The following is a 21,748-nucleotide window of genomic DNA, read 5'->3' on the forward strand; positions in this document are numbered from 1 at the left end:
GAGGTGGGAAAAATCTTAATTTCAAGTTGTCTGGAATGCAGCATTACCATCTTAAACTAGTAGGACCACCTTGTAAGTTGCTGGACCAAGATGGAAACCAGCTACAGAAAGGCATAATTTGTCCGTAGCCACAATTTATTCAAAATAATAAGTGTTATATTTGATTTGCACACAAGTTATATAATCAAATTAATAGCAGACACCTCATATGTCACACATATTCTGGTGAGAGAAATCTTGATCTATAAAATATGTCTGGATAAGGAGGCTCATGTGAGAAAAAAAGCTTTTTACTCATAAAGATGAAGTTGAGATCACATGATCAGCCAAATAGTGACAACTTAATCTCGGTAACCTCTCTATTATCAGGCACTGTAATTTGAGGAATAAATAAACAAAAAATTTGCAAATACAGACTTAGACTTAGACACGTAAAACTTCACTTTTATGTGATGTTGCATCCACACTGATAGGTGTCAGTATTAAGTTAAAGAACACAACTTAGAAAAGATCAAGGAAAAAGATAAGTACAGTTTTGTTTACTCTGAAATTGCAAACACCGTACATTCACAACTGAAAAAAACATCTTCATCTATAAGCTGGTGTTCCAGCCTGGCTGGTTTTAGAGGGGTTTTAGGTACTTTTTGTGCCGCTGGCCTCCTAAGTAAACTCCAGCTTAGCCAGGCTGGAAGACCATCTTAACACCAGCAAAAAAATAACGATTCTTTATTGGCATCGATGGTTCCATGAAGAACCTTCATCATCCATGGAACCTTTCAAATGCAGAAAAAGTTCTTTAGATTTTTAAAATGTTCTTCAAAATGGCTCTTTTAAGAACTGTTCATTGAAAGGTTGAGGTGAGGAACCAAAAATGGTTCTTCTATGGCATCACCACAAAAACACCCCTTTGGAGTTTTTATTTTCAAGAGTGTGGTAGGTTTTAAAAAGTGTTTTTCTAGCTGGGTTGAGACACTCTTAAAAATAAAGGTTCTTTATTAGCATCGATGGTTCCATGAAGAACCTTGAACATCCATGGAACCTTTCAAATGCAGAAAAGGTACTTTATAGTGAAAAAAGGTGAAATAGTTAATTTAAGAATTGTTCACTGAAAGGTTCTTTGGGGAACCAACAATGGTTCTTCAATGGCATGACTGCAAAAAAAAAGCCTTTGGAGTCTTTATTTTTAAGAGTGTGGTAAGTTTTAAGAAATGTTTTTCCAGCAGGGTTGAGACACTCTTAAAAATAAAGGTTCTTTATTGACATTGATGGTTCCATGAAGAACCTTGAACATCCATGGAACCTTTCAAATGCAGAAAAGGTTCTTTAGATTTTCAAAATGGTTCTTCTAAGAACGGTTCACTGAAATGTTCTTCGAGGAACCAAAAATAATTCTTCTATGGCATCAGCACTAAAACACCCCTTTTATTTTCAAGAGTGTGGTAGGTTTTAAGAAGTGTTTTTCCAGCAGGGTTGAGACACACTCTTAAGAATAAAGGTTCTTTATTAGCATCGATGGTTCCATGAAGAACCTTGAACATCCATTTAACATTTCAAATGCAGAAAATGTACTTTATAGTGAAAAAAAAGATTCTTTAGATTTTCAAAATGTTCTTCGAAATGGTTCATTTAAGAACTGTTCACTGAAAAGTTCTTTGGGGAACCAAAAATGACATTTAACCTCTATATTTTTTTAGAAACAACATAGCATACAAAGACAGGAAGGTCGTAAACATTCTGTTTTTAATAGAAATGTCTTATTTCTTAAACGTCAGACATTTTTGGATATATTTTGTAAAAATAAAACAAAACAAAAAAAAGAAAAAGAATAAAAGGAAAAAGGAAAAACAACATGGAATTGTTTGATTTAGACGATGTAGATTTAGTGGTCTCATATACAATACAAATTCTTTTCATCGCCAAAAGTGCAAATTCTCCCAAATTCTCCTGTACATCTCAATAGCTTCAACACACACTGACAGACAATGGAAAGGAACAGGACTTGAATTAACAAAACAAAAAAAGGGTTTCTGCTGTCCAAGCCTGAGACACTGGGAATTTTCTGCCGCCCCAAAGTGTTAAAAAGTGCCCCCAAAGCCTGAAAATGAGTTATTTATTGTGCAGAGCTTGCGTCCGTTCAGCCGATTACCCATGTAATGAATTAAGCGTACAGATTCGATGTGAGAAACGATAATTTGGAATAGAGTACATAACGAGTCCCTTATAAACTCTTAAACTTTATGCAAAAACATTATGGAAAATACATTTTACTGTCTAACAACAGAAGGAAAGCAATATTGTATATTGTCCATATGCAGGAAAGTTGTATAATGGTCCATTGTTGCATATCTGCAGCCTTTTAGTGGACATTGCTTGGGTTAAACCCTAACAATACCAATCTAGATCTACGTACTTATAAATTCTGTATTTGTCTATGAAGCATATTGCAGAACAATGGAAACCCAGGAAGAAATGTCCTTTAAGCAAAGTCCTTTATAATGGGTTTAAAGGTGCAAAACTGTCGAAAGAAAACATGTATGACAACTTGAACATTGTTTCGTCTGTATTTCCAGAGATGTGTGTGGTACGGGGCGGCAGTTCAAATGGACTTCAACCCAAATATATCGCATGTTCAAGTTTCTTTTTTCATGTAGTTTTTGCATTTAAATAAATCATTACATCCACAATGAGATAACAAAAAATTGCATTAACAAGATGAAAAAAAACAACAACAATAACAACAACAGTAATAATCAAAGGAGACAGCACACAATATTCTGGATGGCCTTTCGCAAAGTGCTTTTTTGTTACAATCACAGAACTGCTATCAGCTTGATGGCTTTGTGAAGCCAGACACACTTTCTTCCCTGCACATTCTGGGTAGAGGAAAACTTTCCTTTAAGACTCAAGAAACCGCCGCCTCTTTTTCCGTCTACCTGCATCTGTTCGTTCTAACAGCTATTAAGAGGAAGTTATGGAATGCATCCTTGACTTGTTGAAGACCTCAGACTTCTTGTCTCCATCCCACAATTCTCATTCTGAGACAATACACCTCTTATCATTTTAGAATGTTAAAACATCAAAAAAACACATTTGCCATTGTGTTTCTACACTAGAACACGTACAGTTATTAGGCAAAACAAAAATGAGGGTGTTGTGGTCACACGGGTAGTTGGCTTTCGATATCATCTTCAAAACTCATAATATATATTCGGTTGGTGTACTCTCAGTACAATAAAGCTTTGATTACACAGAAGGCAAAATTTGAGCTTAAACCAAACGACGAAAATGGACATGGACTGCCGTGATTATTTAACCTGAGAAGCATAGACAATGGCCCATAATCCCAAAATCCCCCCTTGCCTCCCACCACAACCCCTGACATCTGCTCTCCAGAACATCTCCTCGATCAGTGAAACATAACCAGCTGAGGCAGTCAAAAACGTAGATGGCTATAAATTCCTTAGGTATACAGAATGGCACAGCAATACCTGACGAGGCTCTCCAAACCCCCCTTTTAAGACATAGTTCCCCTGCCCGAACTGCACTCCTTGTGCAACATGCCCGCTGGGCATCAAACAGCAGTGGATCAGGTGAGAACAACTGTGCGAATCTAGCCATGCATTATGTCGTCCTCAGCTAGTTGTGCTTCGACCCAGCCAGAACATCTAGAATTAGAGTAATAAGATCATCCTCCTCCATGATTATTACGGTTATCACTGTCATTGTAATCTTTAATGCTTTTTGACATCCTGTCCAATAAATTAAACAAATAAAGACACAAATAGATTAATATTTGGATATTACATACATGGTGCTTTTAAAGTCATGGAAATGGTTGTTTGAGACACTTTCTCGCTGTAGTGTCTGTCAGTGGAGTCACGATCGGGGCGGAAGCAATAAACAGCGCTAAATGGAAGATGACAGAATCTCCTCACTGCAATCAACTTTTTTTTTTTTTAACCAAGTTTTAGCTAGTTGTATTTACAAGTTGAGGTGTAGTAGACAATCTCTGGACTCCATAAGTATTCAAGAATCGTTTGGGAAGCTGGAATGGAAGCCATCTTTTGAATCCTCTTCCCAATCTCCTTTTAAGTTAAGGCACATTCTCTCCAAAATCCTTCTCCACTTGTCAAGCTTCAAGACTCTGCCCCGACTCCGTTTGGACCCACTGAACAAAGTTTACGCCCCCCTGCCCCCCTTCCAGATCAAGCCAATGAGTCTGTGCAAACTCACAAAGACCTCTAATAACTCCACCAAACTGCTTCGCAGACACAGATGCTTAGGGTTTGATCCTGTTAACCATTGGAAAAAAGCCATTCCGTGAATACTGTCTTTCCTCAAGCGGCTTATTTCTCTTGTAGTTGCTTTGGACTCTTGACCTACACTCGTTCTGCTTGAAAATGCAAGATTCACCTCGTTCTTCGAACGGTCTTCAAGTAATCCTAGTCTTTTCCTACTTTGGTCTTCAAAGAGTTAATTGCAGTTGGGAAGTAAAGTGGAGATTAAACAGACTCTGCGTTCACAGAAACTCAAAGGCCTTGCCCGGTTCTCCAGTCCCCCCTCCTCCAAGGACAAGGACATGAGTGACTTTTAGTGCAAAAACTCATTCTCAGCTAAAGCACCATTTCCAGTGCTATCAGGCTTTGTACCTCCCTTACCCTCCCACCCACCTAACCCTCCCTATGATCCACCACCATTTAACCCTAAACCCCACAAAGCTAGCATTATCTTCTCTATAAAAACAAACAAGCTGCAGCAACACATTTTACAACAAAACAAAAGCATCGCAAATTTGAAACTCTCACACTCTGTATCACAGAAGAAATAAAAACAATAGACAGAAAGGGAACTCAAGTAGGCTTTTTCAACAACAATTTGACTCCAACTTCTGCATCTACAACGAGGGAGAATAAATTTGGGTCGTGGTATACACTCTTAAAAATAAAGGTTTTGCAGTTAGAAAGCCATAGAAGAACCATTTTAAAGAACATTTTAAAACCTTTTCTGCATTTGAAAGTTTCCATGGAAGGTTCTTCCAATAAAGAACCTTTATTTTTAAGAGTGTTGGTACAAATACATCCCGGAACAAATCTAAAAGATAAGTACGGGATGGACGCAGGCGATGAGTGAAACGGTTGATAAGAGATGGTCTAGGTCAATGTGTTACCACACACCCTTGCAGGCATGTGATGTATTATTAACTGAGTGTTTTGGGGTGTGAAAAACACAAGCTCTCACACTGGAATTTCCAGAAGGATTAATTCCACCGTGTCGTCCAGTCACACGAAATCGTTCTTCGTAACTTACAGTAGTGTGATGCTTAGGGTGTGGCCTACAACACTACACTTGACCAGCGAAACTCAGCATATCACAATGCACCGACAGAAACTAAAAAGGAGGAGTATGTAGTTGTAGGTAATTATCGTAAATCCCTGCACATCTTGATGCTCTTCCGTATTAAGACAAAATAGAGAACTTTTCGATCAACTTTAAGTGCAATTATTCATTACTCTTTCATATCTCCTTTATTATTCTTTGTTACTCTTCTAACAAACTCTCGAGTGACTGCACTTTTTGGCAGCTCGGTGTCGAGGCCTAAACACTTACGAAGCCAAAATAATAATAATAAAAAAAAATTAAATAAAAAAAATACTAAAGTGTTACTACTCGGATGGGCCTTTATATTTTTGTTTAGCATGTTTGCTCTTTTGTTTGAAGGTACCCGTTTCTAGACTCAAAAGTGCCCCTCTCAGTAACAAAGTGCATTCAAATCTCGCTTCTTTCTTATTAAGGTGCAAAAGGCCAATAAACAGGGTATGATGCCACGGCTTTAACCGTAGTCACCGTATACACTTTCTAGAACGCATGCGCCTAGAAAGTTTGGTTCAAATGTGTCACTTCATCGGCTCTTAAAGGCTCCGCCTTAGTCCTAATTTAACCATAGCACCCACTCTGCTGGATTTTGGGGAGAGCCTGTCTCAACGTGCCCACAAAGTGCCTGCTGACGCTCCAGGCCCCTCTCAGTGAGTCATTCTGCTCTGATGTGGCCATAGGATGTTGCTGCACCCTCTCTCTTACCAGCACAAGGAAGCACATATTATTTTAAAATAAAGGTCTTGGTTTTCAGGACACTTTCTTTCAAAACTTTGCCCAGTCATTTGCATTGAAAAAAGGCGATAAAGTTTGTATAACTGATCCCATTTTGTATCTATATACATTGCGTTTAATAATGACGCTCACATTTTACACTAAAAACTGGACCCTCCCTTTTACTCGGCTACAGCTGTGTGCTTATTTGGAATTGGACGTTAATTTATTGCTCATTTATCGCTCAGGTTGTTTCAGATTTTTTTTTTTTCTTCCGTGGTCCCTTGGGCAAAGAAATTGAATAAGCACTTTGTATCTCTCCTCAACCCAAACTGCCTCCATAAATAGATATTTCTCTATCTCCATTGGATATCTTTAGTAAAGCTGTGCAAATGCATAAAAAAGGTGCTCGCTCTTTATCTCTCCTGCCGTCGCGGAAACAAACAAACAAATAAACGATTCCCTGCTTAAGTTGTTCACCAGCCGTTTGTATAACAGGGGTGAACTCACTCATCTGTTGCATACAGTTTCAATCTCCTGCAGAAAGACTCGAAATGAAGCACATTTATCACAATTCATACTTTGGGCGGAAACTTCTGGGTTCCATTAAGTGCAGCTTAGGAAAAAAATGGGTTTCTCAATAATAATTCTCTAAAACATCAAACAGCGTGTTTCCCCCTGCAAACTTAGCGCGGTGAGAAACCTGGAGTGAAGCTGAAGGAAGATGTAACCCTATCTATCTGCAATATACGTCTTATAAAGGGTCTCATAAGATTACAACCTAATATATACACACGTATACAAATGTAAAGTGTCAAGTACCCAAAAGTCAACTCGAAGGTCAAAAGAAAAATCAAATGACAAAATATTAAGACAATCCCCAAAATAAGAGAGAATATAAGGAAAAGCAGGCCTGTGAGAGGTAAGATTGAACATGATTGTGCCCAGTGGCGAACAGATGAAGGTAGTGCTTTAGAAACACAGGACCTCATCCCTTGTCTTACCCTCTCCCTGCCAGAAACAACGAAATTAACGAAATCTCCCCATGTAGATTCGACTCAAAACGGTAACCTGTTACACCAAAAAAACTAAACAAATGAAAACATCTTTTATAGAGAAAGTAACACTTTAAATCAAACCCCTGTCCAATTCTTTCTGGAACATTTAGAAAAAAGGTGCTGCATCAGAGTATTGCATATATTGCAATCTGAGACAATAGAATTTTTTATAGTGTATGTACATGTTTCTCGTTGCATTAGAAAAAGAGATCTATTGGTTGCCTTGATCGCATCTTAGACCGTTCGTAGCTAACCTGTTGAAGCAGCAGTCAGCCTGGTGTTTGACACCTTACTTTTTAAGACAAGGCCCTGTAGATGCAACCCAGAGATGAGGAACTTGTTTAAACTGCATAGTAGCTTTTTCTCGTACGCCATTGTTACAAAAACACCAACAAAAAGACCCAGAAAGATGGTGACAGCACGGGTGAGTGATTTGAAGTGCTCTTCGCTCTTCCAACATACCAGTAACTTGGTGGTTAGTCTCTATGCGGAATGCAGAAGCTAAAAAAAGGAGGAAAAAGAAACTAGAAGATTAGATTTGCGTGACACCCTGATTTGTTTTTTTAAAGAGGACCATGTAGGTTTTTTTTGTTTTTCTTATTTTTCGCTTTCGTTCTTCCTCTTCTGTTTCAGTTGAGTAAAGCCCTCTCTGACGAAGTCCGATTCATGTTGTCACGAAGTTCCTTTGTCCAGAGGTCAACTCTTCACTACCTTCCCCATCGGCAGCCGGACTGTGCGTGTGACTACCGTGATTTTCCTCCATGACTGCTGTTCCGGTGCCCCTGTCCGAAAGCTGCCGACCTCTCTCGATGTCTGCTTCTGGGCCGTGAAGTTCCATAGGACCTTCCAGGAGCTCAGAATCTCGTATGCGTGGCTTGCGGCCTCGACGGGAAGGGATGCCGTTGCAGCCGTCTTTCTTGAGATGGCGGTGGAGGTGGTCCGAGCGTACAAAGGTTTTAAAACAGCTGGAGCACTGGTAGGGCCGCAAGCCTGTGTGCACGCGCATGTGATTCTTCAGGTCGTAGTTGTGGGCAAAGGCGGCGCCACACTGAGTACACAGGTAAGGCTTTTCTCCCGTATGCTTGCGCATGTGAACCTTTAGCTTGTCCTGCCTAAAAAAAAAAAAAAAAAAAAGCACACGAAAACTTCAGATAAGCCGCTAGCCATGGGTTTGTGCGAATTAAATACCTAGTCTAAGGTAAGTACACTGTTCAGGTAAGTGAATGGCAATTTAAGGCTGGGGTTTTACAAAACAACACCATTATATGCACAAATACATGCTTAATACACTTAATGCACTTATAATTCTTTAAAATGCCCACTCCCAAATTACTCGATGTGCCAGAAAGACCATTTATGACAGTGGGGTGAGTCACTAACTACTGCCTGATGTTGATTTACAAGACACACCGGTAAGGTTAGCCACACAGATCATTAGCAAAGGCAAACATGCACGCATATATTACATAAACTACATATAAACAAAAATCTAAAGATTTGCACATCAAAGACAACATGTGTTCTCAAAAGGAGTCTGACCTCCTTATCTTTCCTTTTAGAGTAAAGTCAAGTTTATTTATCATTCTTTTGTGACGAAACCACCCAAGGTCATATGAGGAAAAGAGCCATAAAGCTCACAGCTTTATCACCATAATTTCTTTTTAGGCCAATGAGGCACCAAAGGGCTCAACGTTCAGTTCAGAGTCATAGTGGGCCCTATGTTTCCCAAAAGAGCCACTTCAAAATGCGCAATTGCGCTTATTTTACAAGCAAAAATTTAAATCTTCTGTGGTGTCGGAGTTCAACTGAGGAGAGCGTTTAGTTTATGGGAAGAAACCAGTGTAAGATCGAAAATCAAAAGGTGTGCTGGGTTGAAGAACAGGTTTGGAAGAATGTGGTTTAACCTTTAATGTCTTTCCTCAATTGTCCTCGAACAATTTCAAAGCACTATTAAAACCAAATTTTGCACTCTATATTTCCTAAATGTTAGTCTAACTTCATGTTGGTCATCAGTTTATATACATTTCTGACTTCCGAGGCACACTATGGCTAAAGAGTAGGCTTTCTTCAACAAGAGACAGTGTACTGTCAAAGTGTATTGTTTTGCACCAATAAGGGAGCTATAACGTGGTGTCAAATGCAAGGCCCTCTGTTGTAAGACTCTGCTCTCAGCTTACCCTACTCAGTCCCTCCCCCTAAGCTTGTGACCGGGGCAGAGTACAACTAAACAAACTAGGGTGGTTGACCCGTCCAGAATACTGGAGGCTTACCGAACACACATAGGCACTCGCTTGCGTCCATGGACAGACACACGCCCGAATATGTAAACACAAACGTGCACACGATGACGCCTACTTGTGTATTTAAACATGTTCGAATGTATCTGGAGATTCTCTCACTCGTAGTTTTCTCCACTTTCGCATTCATTCTGCAAAATACGGACGATATATACATACGCGCCTGTGAGAGAACGTGTTTTCACGCACATACGCTCAATGTAACAGAGTGGGGCACAGAGAGATGAATTATTTAGAAGATGGGATTGATTTATTGCAGTGTGAGTGAAGCGCACTCTTAACCCTGATCAAACAGGATTAAGATTACAGTACCCCTTCCCAATAGGTGGCGTATTTAGGTGGCAAATTTAGATCCATCTCTACGCAAATAGGGTACTGGATATTTTTGGCGCAGTGTCTATTTCCAATGTGTGTCTCCTGATTAATTCATTAAGGCGATGGTTTCGTGGAAGAGGTGATGCCCTTAAGTGCAGGGTAAGCCACGCAAGCAGCTTGCTAACAGAGATGCAGTATTTGTCGGAAAGAGGGGCTGTATGTGCCAGGGGCAATAATCAACGTAACACCCAGGGTCACAAGTTCAGCTGACTCACTGGCGTAGATAGGCCACCGTACTGTAATCCCTTTCAATATCGGTATGGAGAGTTTTATAACAGCATCATCTTTGATAACAGCAGACCAGGCTGTGCTACCACAACCCACTTTTATTGGACCCCCCTTGTTAAAATTCCAGGACTTTGTCATGCAGCCTTTCTGTCAACATAAAACACAACTTTATGGCTGACTGTGTTCTCTTTAGTATACTGAATACCTGACCATTTAAATTTGATCGCACGCAAGATGCTCTCAAAGGCATACCTGGTGAATCGCACTTTGCAGATGGCGCATTCGTAGGGCTTTTCTCCTGTGTGTGTACGGATGTGGCGTGGAAGCTTGCCTGCACCTTGGATGACCTTGGAGCAGATAGGGCACTTCTGGAAGGCCTTAGAGCGCATCTTCCTCTCACTATTGTTACCCCCTCCAGTCGCTTGGTTTCCACCTCCGTTGCCCCTTAGTGACCACAGTGGTAGCAAACTTGGAGACATCGGGGCACTGGCGACTTCCTCATTCTGCACACTATTAAAGTACTTCAAGTAAAACTCCACATCTGGCTCTTCGCCCTCCGGCCCGTCCTCCTCAGCCCCACCACCTGCCGTGGCCTGTTCCCTTTTCCGCTCCAAGGAGTCCATCATCTGTTGTAGCAAAGCACTGGCTGGGCCTTGTTCGTGCTCCCGCTCACCTGTCCCCTCCACCTCTCTCTCTGATTTGGGCTCTGCTTGATGGAGGTAGTAATGTCCATTCTGAGTGGGAGCATAAAGGGACATCATAGCCTCTGCACCTTTCCCTCGAGCTAGAACTGAAGGTCCATCCTGGCACTCCTCATCCACGTTCTCATCTTCAGGGTCACGAGGCGGCTGCGATAGGGCTTGGGCCAGGGAGGAGTAGTAGTCAGCAGGGCCGATGGGCGTGCCATTGCTGTCAGCGCCATTGCGTTGGCTAAAGTGCAGGTGTGCGGGCAGGTCCCTGAGCTCTGGCGTGCTGCAGCTGCTACCCCAATGCGCCCCCCTCTGGAAGAACTCCAAGTACTCACGGGCACGCAGCCGGATGCCCTGCTCTTTTCCATTCTTTCCTCGCTCCTCCTCTTCCTGGTCTTCTTCTTGCTCACTGCCCGCCTGCAAAAAGAAACGGGACTACGTCATCATATCGCCCAGAACATTCAATAGCCAAGTTGTAAGAAACACACGTTACCCACCGGCGGGGAGAGCACTTTGGTGTCCAGCAGGTGTGTGCAGACGTCTTGGACGGGTGAGATCTCCAGCACACGGGCGGCGCTTAAAATGTCAACCACACTGTTGCGGCTGACTGTGAGTGTGGCCGTGTAGGCAAAGTCCAAGAGGGCGGCCAGCGCCTCAGGCCGCACAAAGTCCAGCGCATAGACTTTCTGGCGGTCAGCAGCCAGGCCCGAGGTGAAAAGCTTGTGGAAGTAGGTGCTGCAGGAGGCCAACACGGAGCGGTGGGCAGGGAATTCTCTCTCTTGAGCCACTAGTAGCACATCGCACAGCAGTCCACTTAGCCGTTGCCGGTTGAGACTGCCCAGCAGGTCAGCGCTGTGCTCAGGGAAGGGGATGCCCACTGGTCCTTCCTCTACCTCGCCTGCACCCCCACAGGCCCTTGCCTCACGTCTTCCCCGCCCACCTGCTCCCGACGACATTTTCCACCAGCCTGCCGCCGAGCCGCCAATCGCAGCCGCCACCCGTCCGTCCGTCCTGCCGTCTGTCCGTCTGCCTGTCTAATTAAGAGAAATAACAGTTACTAATCATAAAGTGATTAAAAGAAATGTTATTGATACTAAATTGAGGGAGAAACATTTCTCAAGTATTTTTCAAACTCTCCAATCTAAAACTTTATTGACCTAAAGAGCTCAATTCATGCTACTGCTTAATACACTAACACTTTATGTTTGAACATATTTATGCTGTCCAGTAGCAACCATTTGGCCACTCCATCACCGTCCAGGGTAGAATTACCAAGCCCTGTATGCAAATGATGCAGAGAGGTTAATAGATAGTGGCCAAATGGTTGCTATTATATGAAAGACCACTGGTCAAGATTATCTAAACTGCAAATGGAAGAAACAAGGCCATGACTGCAAATACACAATCTGCTGGTTGCAAGCCTTATTTTAAAGTCCACAGTGAATTGGTGTAATTATTGAAATAAAGAAAAGGTATCAATTATGCATATGTGACCTTGGACCACAAAACCAGTCATAAGGGTCAATTTCCAGAAATTGATATTTATACATCTACTGAAAGTTGAATAAATAAGCTTTCTGTTGATGTATAGTTTGTTAGGACAATATTTGGCTGAGATACAACTACTTAAAAATCAGGAATCTAAGGGTGCGAAAAAAATCTAAATACTGAGTAAGTTGTCCAAATAAAGTTCTTAGCAATGCACTTTACTAATCAAAAATTAAGTTTTGATAGTAGGAAATTTACAAAATTTATTTTTGGCATAAAAGAAAAATCAAACATTTTGACCCATACAATGTATTTTCAGCTATTGCTACAAATATACCAGTGCTACTTAAGACTGGTTTTGTCATCCAGGGTCACATATAATAATGACATGTTCCAGTTCAGTTTACCTTCTCAGTTTTTTTCACTAGTAAAATCCTTTGCCTAACCTTATTGATTTGCTGTGTACTGATGATGGCAAAAATGTTGCTTTAAAGTGATCTTAACAATCAAACAATCTACAGGTTATGTACAACATCTCATTGTGCTATCAAAAAAAGCTGTTTGACCTCAACTTGTGGCATTTGAGACTTTAATCTGTCTTGAAAAGCACTCTAAACAGCCTTCTAGTTTACAGCAATCAGTTCAGAGTGTTAACTGAATTAAAATGTAGCAGCATGTCAGAGGGTGGCAAGCCTGCTGTCATGATGGCAGTGGAAAAGGAGAATCTGTACTGTGCAGCTTTGCTGGGGTGGGGGAGTGCACGGCACATAGAGTAGGGCTGGGCACCATGTGCACTGAATTGCGTGTCAGTTGGCTTCTGGGGAAGGGGGGTGGGGGCAGGGGGTTGCCGGCTAAAGGCCCGAGTGGAAAAAAAAATCCACTAGAGGAGGAGGAAGAGTAGGAGGACACACGCAGGGCTGCAAGGGAACAGTATTAAATAGGGAGGTTGTCAATCCGGTCTGAGCCGGTTACCCCACCCTGCACTGTGTGCCAAGTTTCAGGAAAGGCCTGTCCCCTTGATCACGTGTGGGGGGAGATTAAAATGATCGACCGCAGTACAGGCGAGGGTAGAGGGAGGGGGGCTCTGGAAGGCAACCCTCCTTGATTTGTCCACTGGCAAACACACGTTCACGCGTGAACACCAAACAGCCTAACTACCCCCCGCCCCTCCATCTGCCAGAGTGACCCAGCAGGGGGTGAGGCCACAGGGGGATTATACTCAATAAGAGCAATGCATTCAAATGACATTCCTTCAGATCAAGCCCCTTGGTATGTATGCAAGACCTGCTCAACCTGGCTGCTTGCTCGCTCTCTCTCTCTCTCTCTCACGCTTGCACAAAGCTGCCTTCCTCCACACCTTGAATGCTGGCACCAAGTCAGGTCACTATTGGTGTAGCAACTGAGAGGTAGTGGGAAGTTAAAACACAGCAGCAAATCCGACCCCCACTACCTGTCTTGCGTGCATTATTACTGTGGATGACATTCAGGCTCACCTTTCGTGTGCCGTTTTTTCACGCCATCTAACTTCAGCGAATACAGTTAAAGAGTTCAGTGTCAGAATATGATGAAAATACCATAATCTAGGGCACATATGCACTACACAATTCTATATAGCACACTTCAGTGAAGCCTTTCCAATAATAGTCCCCCCACTGGACCACATCTTGACTTGTTTAAGTTAGATGGTAATGCCCATAAGCCAATGGCTTAAGCCCTTCTCTTTCTGTCTCTACCTTCACCTTTGAGCTAAATGATGGGCACCTGTAGGGCAAGCTTTGATACCACACACTTTTCTCTTTGGTTTTCTGTTATCTCACTGATAACTCCCCCCACCCTAACAGGTGCATTCTATCTCATTGTTTTATTGCGGAGAATTTGAATAAGTTAAGGTAGAAGGCAGGCTGGAGGTTGGGTTAGACAAGTATTTCCAGGTATGGTTCCGCATAAATCAAGGAAAATTGTCTGACTCAAAAATGGTGTTTATTTTAAATGGATAGCACAGGATCAGTTTTGTCTCATTAAACACTAAAACATACCTTTTCAGGTCAGACAATTTACCTTGATTTACAAGGAACCTGTGCCACACCTGAAGAAAACATGAATTTCAGACAAAGACAGCAAGAGTAGTTTTGCTATCATAGGGGAGTTTCTTATAAGTGACACTCAAAACCAAAAGTCATTTCTCTGCACTTCAGCTTGTGGGTGATAGCCCGGCACTAGTTAAGCAGCATCTATGTCCCTGAATAAACCCAGGGCAAAGCTGAAAGAAAGAGGAAACAGTGCAAACAAACCTGATCCTGACACCTTCTCAGGGCTCCCAACATTCTTCATCACTTATTCATGGCTATGGGTGACAGGGGCCATGCAACGGCCCCAACGTCTCATTTCAGACCTCTTCTGATGGCCGCACACACTGGCCTCAACTACTTTGCAAGTCAAACCACAAGTTACTGCGAATACTCATCCCACCCCAGCCCTAACCCTCCCCTAACAGCCCCTCCCAGCCAATGTGAGTGAGGCTATTGAAAATAGATTTCGGAGACTGTCAAACTGTCTTAACGAGTATTGTTTTAATTAATCTGAGCAAGTGTAAACCAAACAAGTTTAGAAGTTCAACTAACATGTTATCTTTTGGTATGATATAACTAGTTCAGAAATAGTTGTGTAAAAAAAGTTGTGTAATCGGTTCGAAATACCACCAACACAGTAAAATCTTTTTACAAAAATCATGAGGTAACTACTGTCAATCAAATTGTGTCAAGGGTGGTTAATGTGTTTGGAGATTAAGTTCTTAGAATGCAGCTGCTTCTTCTCTCAACTAACTCTAAAACAACACTAATCCAGCACCAAACGGCAAATTTACGTTCTCATTATATGAACCAAAAACTGACACCTCAGAATGAAACATCTTAGGCAAGCACATGCCACACATTCCAGGAACACACATTGACTTATGACATAAACCAAAACAAGCAGGAGGGTTTTACAAAAACACTTCGGCGTCTTGCTATTAACTTTCTTCATAAGTCACACCTTTCACTTTGTATTTCACTAGAGCTTGGGAATCCTTCGAAAGAATCTTTTGAGAGGATTAATGACAAACATGTGACCCTGGGCATCTCTCCGACATGCATGTCCACTATGTATGTATGTATGTACGAGCTAGTGTTTGTGTGATTAGCTCCTCCTCATGAGGGAGGGAAGTGGAGTCACTACACTAGGTTGACAGGGTTCAAGGTCAAGGCAGAGAGGATATTACCGGATAATCATAAACAGTATGGAGAGGGGCTGACTGGTTCCAAGAAGAACAGGATTTTGAGCAAGGCCCTGCAAATGAGTCACTCCTGCCAGAATTGGTTAGGGAAGCATGATTGGTCGCAAAAAGAGCAAGCAGGAAGTGGGCGAACAACTGATAAAAAGTTGTAGTGCTGGGCCGTTTCACTGGAGATATGTCAGCAGGCTGCCAAAAATCCAGACTTGTATTCACAATGCCCCCCAAAAGGTATTGGGTGAGGCTGCTTGAAACAAGTGCACACTAGTGCAATTCTTTATTTTACTTCACTTTAGTTGCTGGAAAATTACCTTCTTCTTTGAGCAAACTATGTTCTCTTCATGGTAAGAAATTAAAGGTCTTAGATGCAGATCAGATAAGAGCAGAGCATACAGCAAAAGGTATAGCAGATAAGTCAAGAAACCCAGCTTGAAAAGCAACAACGTGCCTACAATCTTTCTCGACCAGCAGCAGCTTTGTTAGAATCCCATGTTAGAATGAAGCCCACGTGTGAAAATGCCACGACGCCCCCTCATAGTTTGACCAAACTTTTCCAGGCCTAACTCCCTGCATCTGTCTTTGAGCTGCCCACAACTTCGGAGTCTTTTGGACAAACTGTGGCTGGGCCAGGAAATAAGGAAAGAGCAAGAAAACCAACACACGAAACAGAAACAAGATTGAGTAATGGCGGCAGCGCTACTCCAGCCCTTCCAGTGCCCTTGTGCTCAGGCCTCAGTCCGTGTCTCGAGCTTGTCTGCTGCAGTGGCAGCCTGGCCGGTTGGGCGGAAGAAGACTTCCTGCGTGACTCTGGTGATGGTGTAACAGAACCCGCTCTGTTATCAGATGACCAGCTCTCCCAGACACTGCGCTGCACACTCCACCACCAGTCCACCACAGCTTCCACTTCCCTCTTCTGCCTCTGCTGAGGAGGCAAAACGACATGACAACCCACCCAGGATTTTCATTTTCAGCTCTACCTCCCAGCGTATCTCTGAACGAACGTGCTAAGGTAAGTATGTCAAGGACTCCTCCACCTGCTGGAGGTCGAGCTCCACAATAGCGAATGGGGGCGAGAGCATAAACTTACAGCAATTGGATTCCACATTACCGTCAAGGAAACCAAGAAGAAGGCCTCAGTCATCATGTCGACAGACTCTCAGCAGATAAGAACAAGTGGAAGAAGGCCCTTTAAAGAGCGCAATGAGAGAATAATGAGATGAGCTCTCTGATTACCGATAGTGATGCTAGCTTGCAGCAGCCCATCTCCCAGCATCTGTCTTTAATTTGATCACTTCAAAAATGTTTCACAAACGTCCACTGTCCCCCAGACTTAGTAAGTAAAACTAAACCTTATTCAGAGATACTGTTTAGCAAACAGTTGCTGGTAACTTCTACTGCCTTCAGCCCTCAGTCCTGCACTGCACAAGGACACAAAAACAGATGCTTTATATGTCCCAATGACAGACCACAATTTTACCTAACTTCTCAAAAGGATTGTGTAAGTTCAAATAAAATTGTATTTCATAAGCATTCAAAAGCTAGTCGAATATTCCATACATTCAAGTGCATAAAACACTAACCAAATCACACTGGAACAGTTTCTAAAAAGCTAAAAAAAAAAAAACAAGGCAACCCATCACGTTAGTACGAAAGTAAAAACATCACTACATGATGTGTATCAGCGTAAAGTTCACAAATACTTTACCTGTTGTAAACGCTGTCCTGAAACGACCCTACCAGGTAATTTAACTATATACAGGGTTAACTGGTTTATGGTGGGTAAGAATCTCTTTGCCACTTAAACAAGCAAAAGACAATAAAGATCGGCCTCACCCCAGTGAGACAAGGAGCCTTGTCTGTGCATTATTCAGACACTGGGCGTCATCTGTGAATAAAAATACCCCTTGCGTCCTCCCTGTACCCGCACTAGTGAAAACGAGTCGAGCAAGTATGGGTTGGAAATGATCTGCATACATCTTTGAATAAAAAAAGAGAGAGAGCGAGAGCGAAAGAGACTGCAGCTTCCTGCAACGCCTTTGAGTCCAGGACAAACATGCAGTATACTTATTTGACAAGTCCACGTTAAAGACCCTTACCAAGGGAGATGGTGATGTGCATTATGGCACAGCTATAAAAAGAATGAGGGGGCAGAGGAGCCTACAAGGCATCTGCCAAGAGAAGAGGAAAAACTTTCCAAAGTCCAAGGTTCTTGGAGATCACAATGAGCAGGATGTCTTTGATGTGAATTTCACTTTATTCAAAACCACTTCAGCAGTCCACCGGAGATACCAAAGTGGTAAACCCACAGTCAACAACGACAATTGGTAACAGTCAGATCAGATAAAAATAAGAATCACAACAAAGACAGAGTTCAGTTAAGAAAGTATTCGGAAAGTCAAACTCGCTGCACAGAAGCTCACCAAGTCATACCTTAATACAGCAGGCCTCCGTTTTCCATCTCTATGCCATCTGCAAGTGGGTCAAGCGCTCTGAACTTAATCAAGCCAAGTCCCTCTCTTTCCCCTTTTAAGATTCCATTATTTCTCTTCTAGCTTGCCTTTCCCGTCTCAGACACCAGAGAGAGTGAGAGTGCATTTGGAGCTCTTACCGGCCGGCCAGAATTTCGTTTCCCTGTGGGTCAGCTCAGTCTCCCTCTGCCTGCCTGCCTGCCTCTGTGCCTGGGCAGGGCTCTGGTCTGGAGCAACTGCAGACAGGAAACTTCCGAGTGGCCCTAGTTACACAGGCAAGCCCTTGCCTGATCCCACACAGGCAGACACCTACTAACTCCCCCACTCTATTTTCAGCCCACTGCTCTGGCTTCACTTCCCCCTCTGCGATTGGCTTGCCCGCTCCTCAATCACCACACCTCCCCACTGGGATAGGCTACTGGCTGTTCCCTTTCCTGTATGGCCAAGGGCAAAGCACTCTGGGAAGCGCAGTCCTCGAGTATGACTTCACCTGCTTCTAGGCCACTGCTAAGAACTACAAGTCCCAAACTGTCTGCTCTTGCCACCCCCACATCGCAGAGCTTGCTTCAACGTAAGCATTCAGAGCTGAATTATATACTACCGTGTGTTGCTAGCAGGATGCCAGGTATTAAAAGTACAGAGCAGCCAACAAGCAGTGCCAAGCGCTGTACGTATGAAAAAAAGACAAAGGGATCCAAACGCAACTCTGTAGAACTTCAATACACTAAATTTATATTGGCACACCACATCATCTGACATATTCAGCATTCTTGACCCAAATGAGACATTTTTTTAAACCTAAAAATATTCCATCATCAATGCGTAAATGCAATTTGAGACAGAAAGGTGTGTGCAGAAGTTATCAGAGTATGTTTCTTCATGAGTGACACCAAAGGTTTATAAAAAATTAAAAAAAAGAAGTGGACCCCAGTGCGTAGCACTGTACCTTGTCCTATGGATTTTATTTTGGTTCCTTCCTACTACGTTCTCCGTTTGTCTAACCTCCGACAAACACACCCCTTAAGGGCTGCCTCCAAAACAACAACAACGACAAAAGTTAACAACTGTAAAAACAAAAAAAAAGTTTATTGAAGCATCACCAGTGAAGCGAATGTGTACCAAAGCAGTTATTCGGAAGACCAAAGAAAAAGAGGAATAATTCCTTATTGGCACAGGAGCCCCCTCCTACCCCCCACACACACACATTCTCTCTCTCTCTCCTCTCTGTCCCCCTCCCTCATTCCTTCCTCCTCAGCCTTGCTCCCTTCAGTCGATAGGCCCTGGGCAGACGACACGGGGGACAAGCAGGGGGAAACGAGCTCACCTGCGATGGCCGTGGCGGTGCTTGTTATGGGTTAGCTCTTCCCTCCTCTTCTCTCCTCCTCTGTGGAGCTCTCTCTCTCTCTTAGCCGTCCCTGCTGTTCAAAGCTCTGTATGCGCTAACCAAGCACCAGCAGATCAACTCAATTCCCTTCCTGGTTTCTGGAGGGCAAAAAGGTCCCTCCCTTTCTCTCTCTCTCTTGCTCTCCCTCTCTCTTAAAGAAACAGCATTCCCCCATGCTGCTCTCCTCTGCTCATCTCTGGGGAATACAGTAAAGGCTGTTATCATGGCACAATGGCCACCAGCACTCATGACAGCAACACAACAACAGAGTTCACAAGGATATCGCTGGTAGAACCGGCCTGTATTTGTACTAAGTTGTTTGCTGGAGTGTTGCACGTGTACTTTGGGTGAGCGCGTGTGCCAAAATAATGAGAGTTAACCGTCCTTCTTTCTCCCCTGTGTGTGCGAATGCAGTCGCACCCACCCATCCCATTGCCTGAGGTCATGGAGTCCCACCCCAGAACAAGCCATGGCACATTCCAGGACACTCAGGGTCTGCCAGCAGTCCCCCCCGCAATACATATACACACACCCTCCACTGTCTCAAACTAATACAGCTCGCAGAGCGTACCTACTCTCAAGGGGTCGTCGGATAGAACTGACACTGTTCACTTACTGCTACACACCTTTTTGACACGTCTTCCTACTTTATATGTAACAACCGAACCCTCACGAATGTTAATTAAAAATAAGTAACCAAACAACTAAACTAAACTAAACGTACTGTGATTCTCCATACTCACCAGAATCATCCTGAGAGAAGCGATGAGTGCAGTCGACCAGCGGGACAGACATGGATTATCCTCCACCACTTTAGAGACCCGTTCACCCGCTTACCTGCTGCTGGACTGAAAGTTCTCAAAAACAGGAGGAGCAGTATATGACCTCTCTCAGAGTGACTGTACAATCGAGGACTCTCCCGTAAAACAGGGAGTGGACGCAGAGGAGCGTAATTGTGTATGACACCGAGTTGTGCTTTAATGCTGAAGTATTAAGTAGGAGACGAGCATGATGAACTAACACACACCAGACACAGAGGGCAGTATAATTGGGACGCTTAAAATTGATTCATAATTAAAAGAAGCTGTAAAAGTGCATTTCAAGTTACTAAATTCACATTTCTGCACACATTTGCAGAAGTGATGCCAAAGTATTTTATAAAACATGTCTCTGCAGCTTGGTTCTGCAACAACTCATTCCTAAAAGGTGAGCAGCCTTGAAGCATTGGCTAAATGTTAATCTACTTTTTTCTTTATAAATATACCAAAAATTAACAGTTATAATGAAAATCACGTTTGTCTAGATGTCTACAGTTGAAGTCAAAAGTTTACATACACCTTGCAGAGTCTGCAAAATGTTAATTTTACCAAAATAAGAGGGATCATACAAAAATGCATGTTATTTTTTATTTAGTACTGACCTGAATAAGATATTTCACATAAAAGACGTTTACATATATTCCACAAGAGAAATTAACCATTGAATTTATAAAAATGACCCCATTCAAAAGTTTACATACACTTGATTCTTAGTACTGTGTTGTTACCTGAATTATCCACTGTCCGAGGTTCTTCAGAAAAGCTCTTCAGGTCCCACAGATTCATTGGTTTTTCAGTATCTTTGTGTATTTGAACCCCTTCCAACAACGGTATGATTTTGAGATCCATATTTTCACACTGAGGACAACTGAGGGACTATTCAACTACTACAGAAGGTTCAAAGGCTTGCTGATGCTTCAGAAGGAAAAACGATGCATTAAGAATTTGAAGATCAGGGTAAATTTAACTTATTTTGTCTTCTGAGAAAGCTTCTGAAGGGCAGTACTAACTGAAAATATATTTAGACAAAATAAGAACAATGTACACATCTTCATTCTGTTCAAAAGTTTACATCCCTGGCTCTTAATGCATTGAGTTTCCTTCTGGAGCATCAGTGAGCGTTTGAACCTTCTGTAATTGTTGCATATGATTTCCTCAGTTGTTCTCTGTATGATTTTGAGATCCATCTTTTCACACTATTGTTGGAAAGGGCACAAATACACACAAATGCTGTTGGACCTGAAGGACTTTTCTGAAGATCAGTGGGCAGTTTAACTCTTCAGGACAAAACAAGGGACTCATGAACAACTATCACTAAACAAAAAACACACAGCTGTGTGTATTCTGTTGCATTCAGGTAACAACAGTATTAAGAATCAAGAGTATGTAAACTTTTGAACAGGGTCATTTTTATAAATTCAACTATTTTTGTAAACGTCTGTAAACGTATATGTTTATATATATGTAAACGTCTTTTATGTAAAATAGCTTATTCAGGTCAGTACTAAATAAAAATAACATACATTTGTATGACTTAGTTTGGTAAAAAAAAAAAAAATCTACATTTTGCAGAATCTGCAAGATT

General features: G+C 42.4%; 1 protein-coding gene across 1 annotated transcript; it reads right to left on the reverse strand.

Annotated features, from left to right (window-relative positions):
- Positions 1 to 463: 463 nt before the first annotated feature.
- On the reverse strand, positions 464 to 19,393 carry zbtb7a (zinc finger and BTB domain containing 7a). The gene is made up of 4 exons (XM_073844121.1): positions 19,286 to 19,393; positions 11,232 to 11,768; positions 10,298 to 11,151; positions 464 to 8,257 (listed from the first exon to the last, which is right to left on the reverse strand). Exons 2-4 carry the CDS (start codon positions 11,688 to 11,690, stop codon positions 7,810 to 7,812), a joined length of 1,761 nt encoding a protein of 586 aa, XP_073700222.1. The 5' UTR covers positions 11,691 to 11,768; positions 19,286 to 19,393; the 3' UTR covers positions 464 to 7,809.
- Positions 19,394 to 21,748: the final 2,355 nt, after the last annotated feature.

Source organism: Garra rufa, chromosome 7 (assembly GCF_049309525.1).
Source record: "Garra rufa chromosome 7, GarRuf1.0, whole genome shotgun sequence".
NCBI lineage: Eukaryota > Metazoa > Chordata > Actinopteri > Cypriniformes > Cyprinidae > Garra > Garra rufa.

What these genes read in the sequence shown, in the direction of transcription:
- zbtb7a (XM_073844121.1), bottom strand. Translation starts at nt 11,690, where the DNA reads ATGTCGTCGGGAGCAGGTGGGCGGGGAAGACGTGAGGCAAGGGCCTGT. An exon ending in CCAAAGTGCTCTCCCCGCCG is followed by an intron (nt 11,152 to 11,231) that starts GTGGGTAACGTG and finishes TTCTTTTTGCAG; the next exon opens with GCGGGCAGTGAGCAAGAAGA. An exon ending in TGCAAAGTGCGATTCACCAG is followed by an intron (nt 8,258 to 10,297) that starts GTATGCCTTTGA and finishes TTTTTTTTTTAG; the next exon opens with GCAGGACAAGCTAAAGGTTC.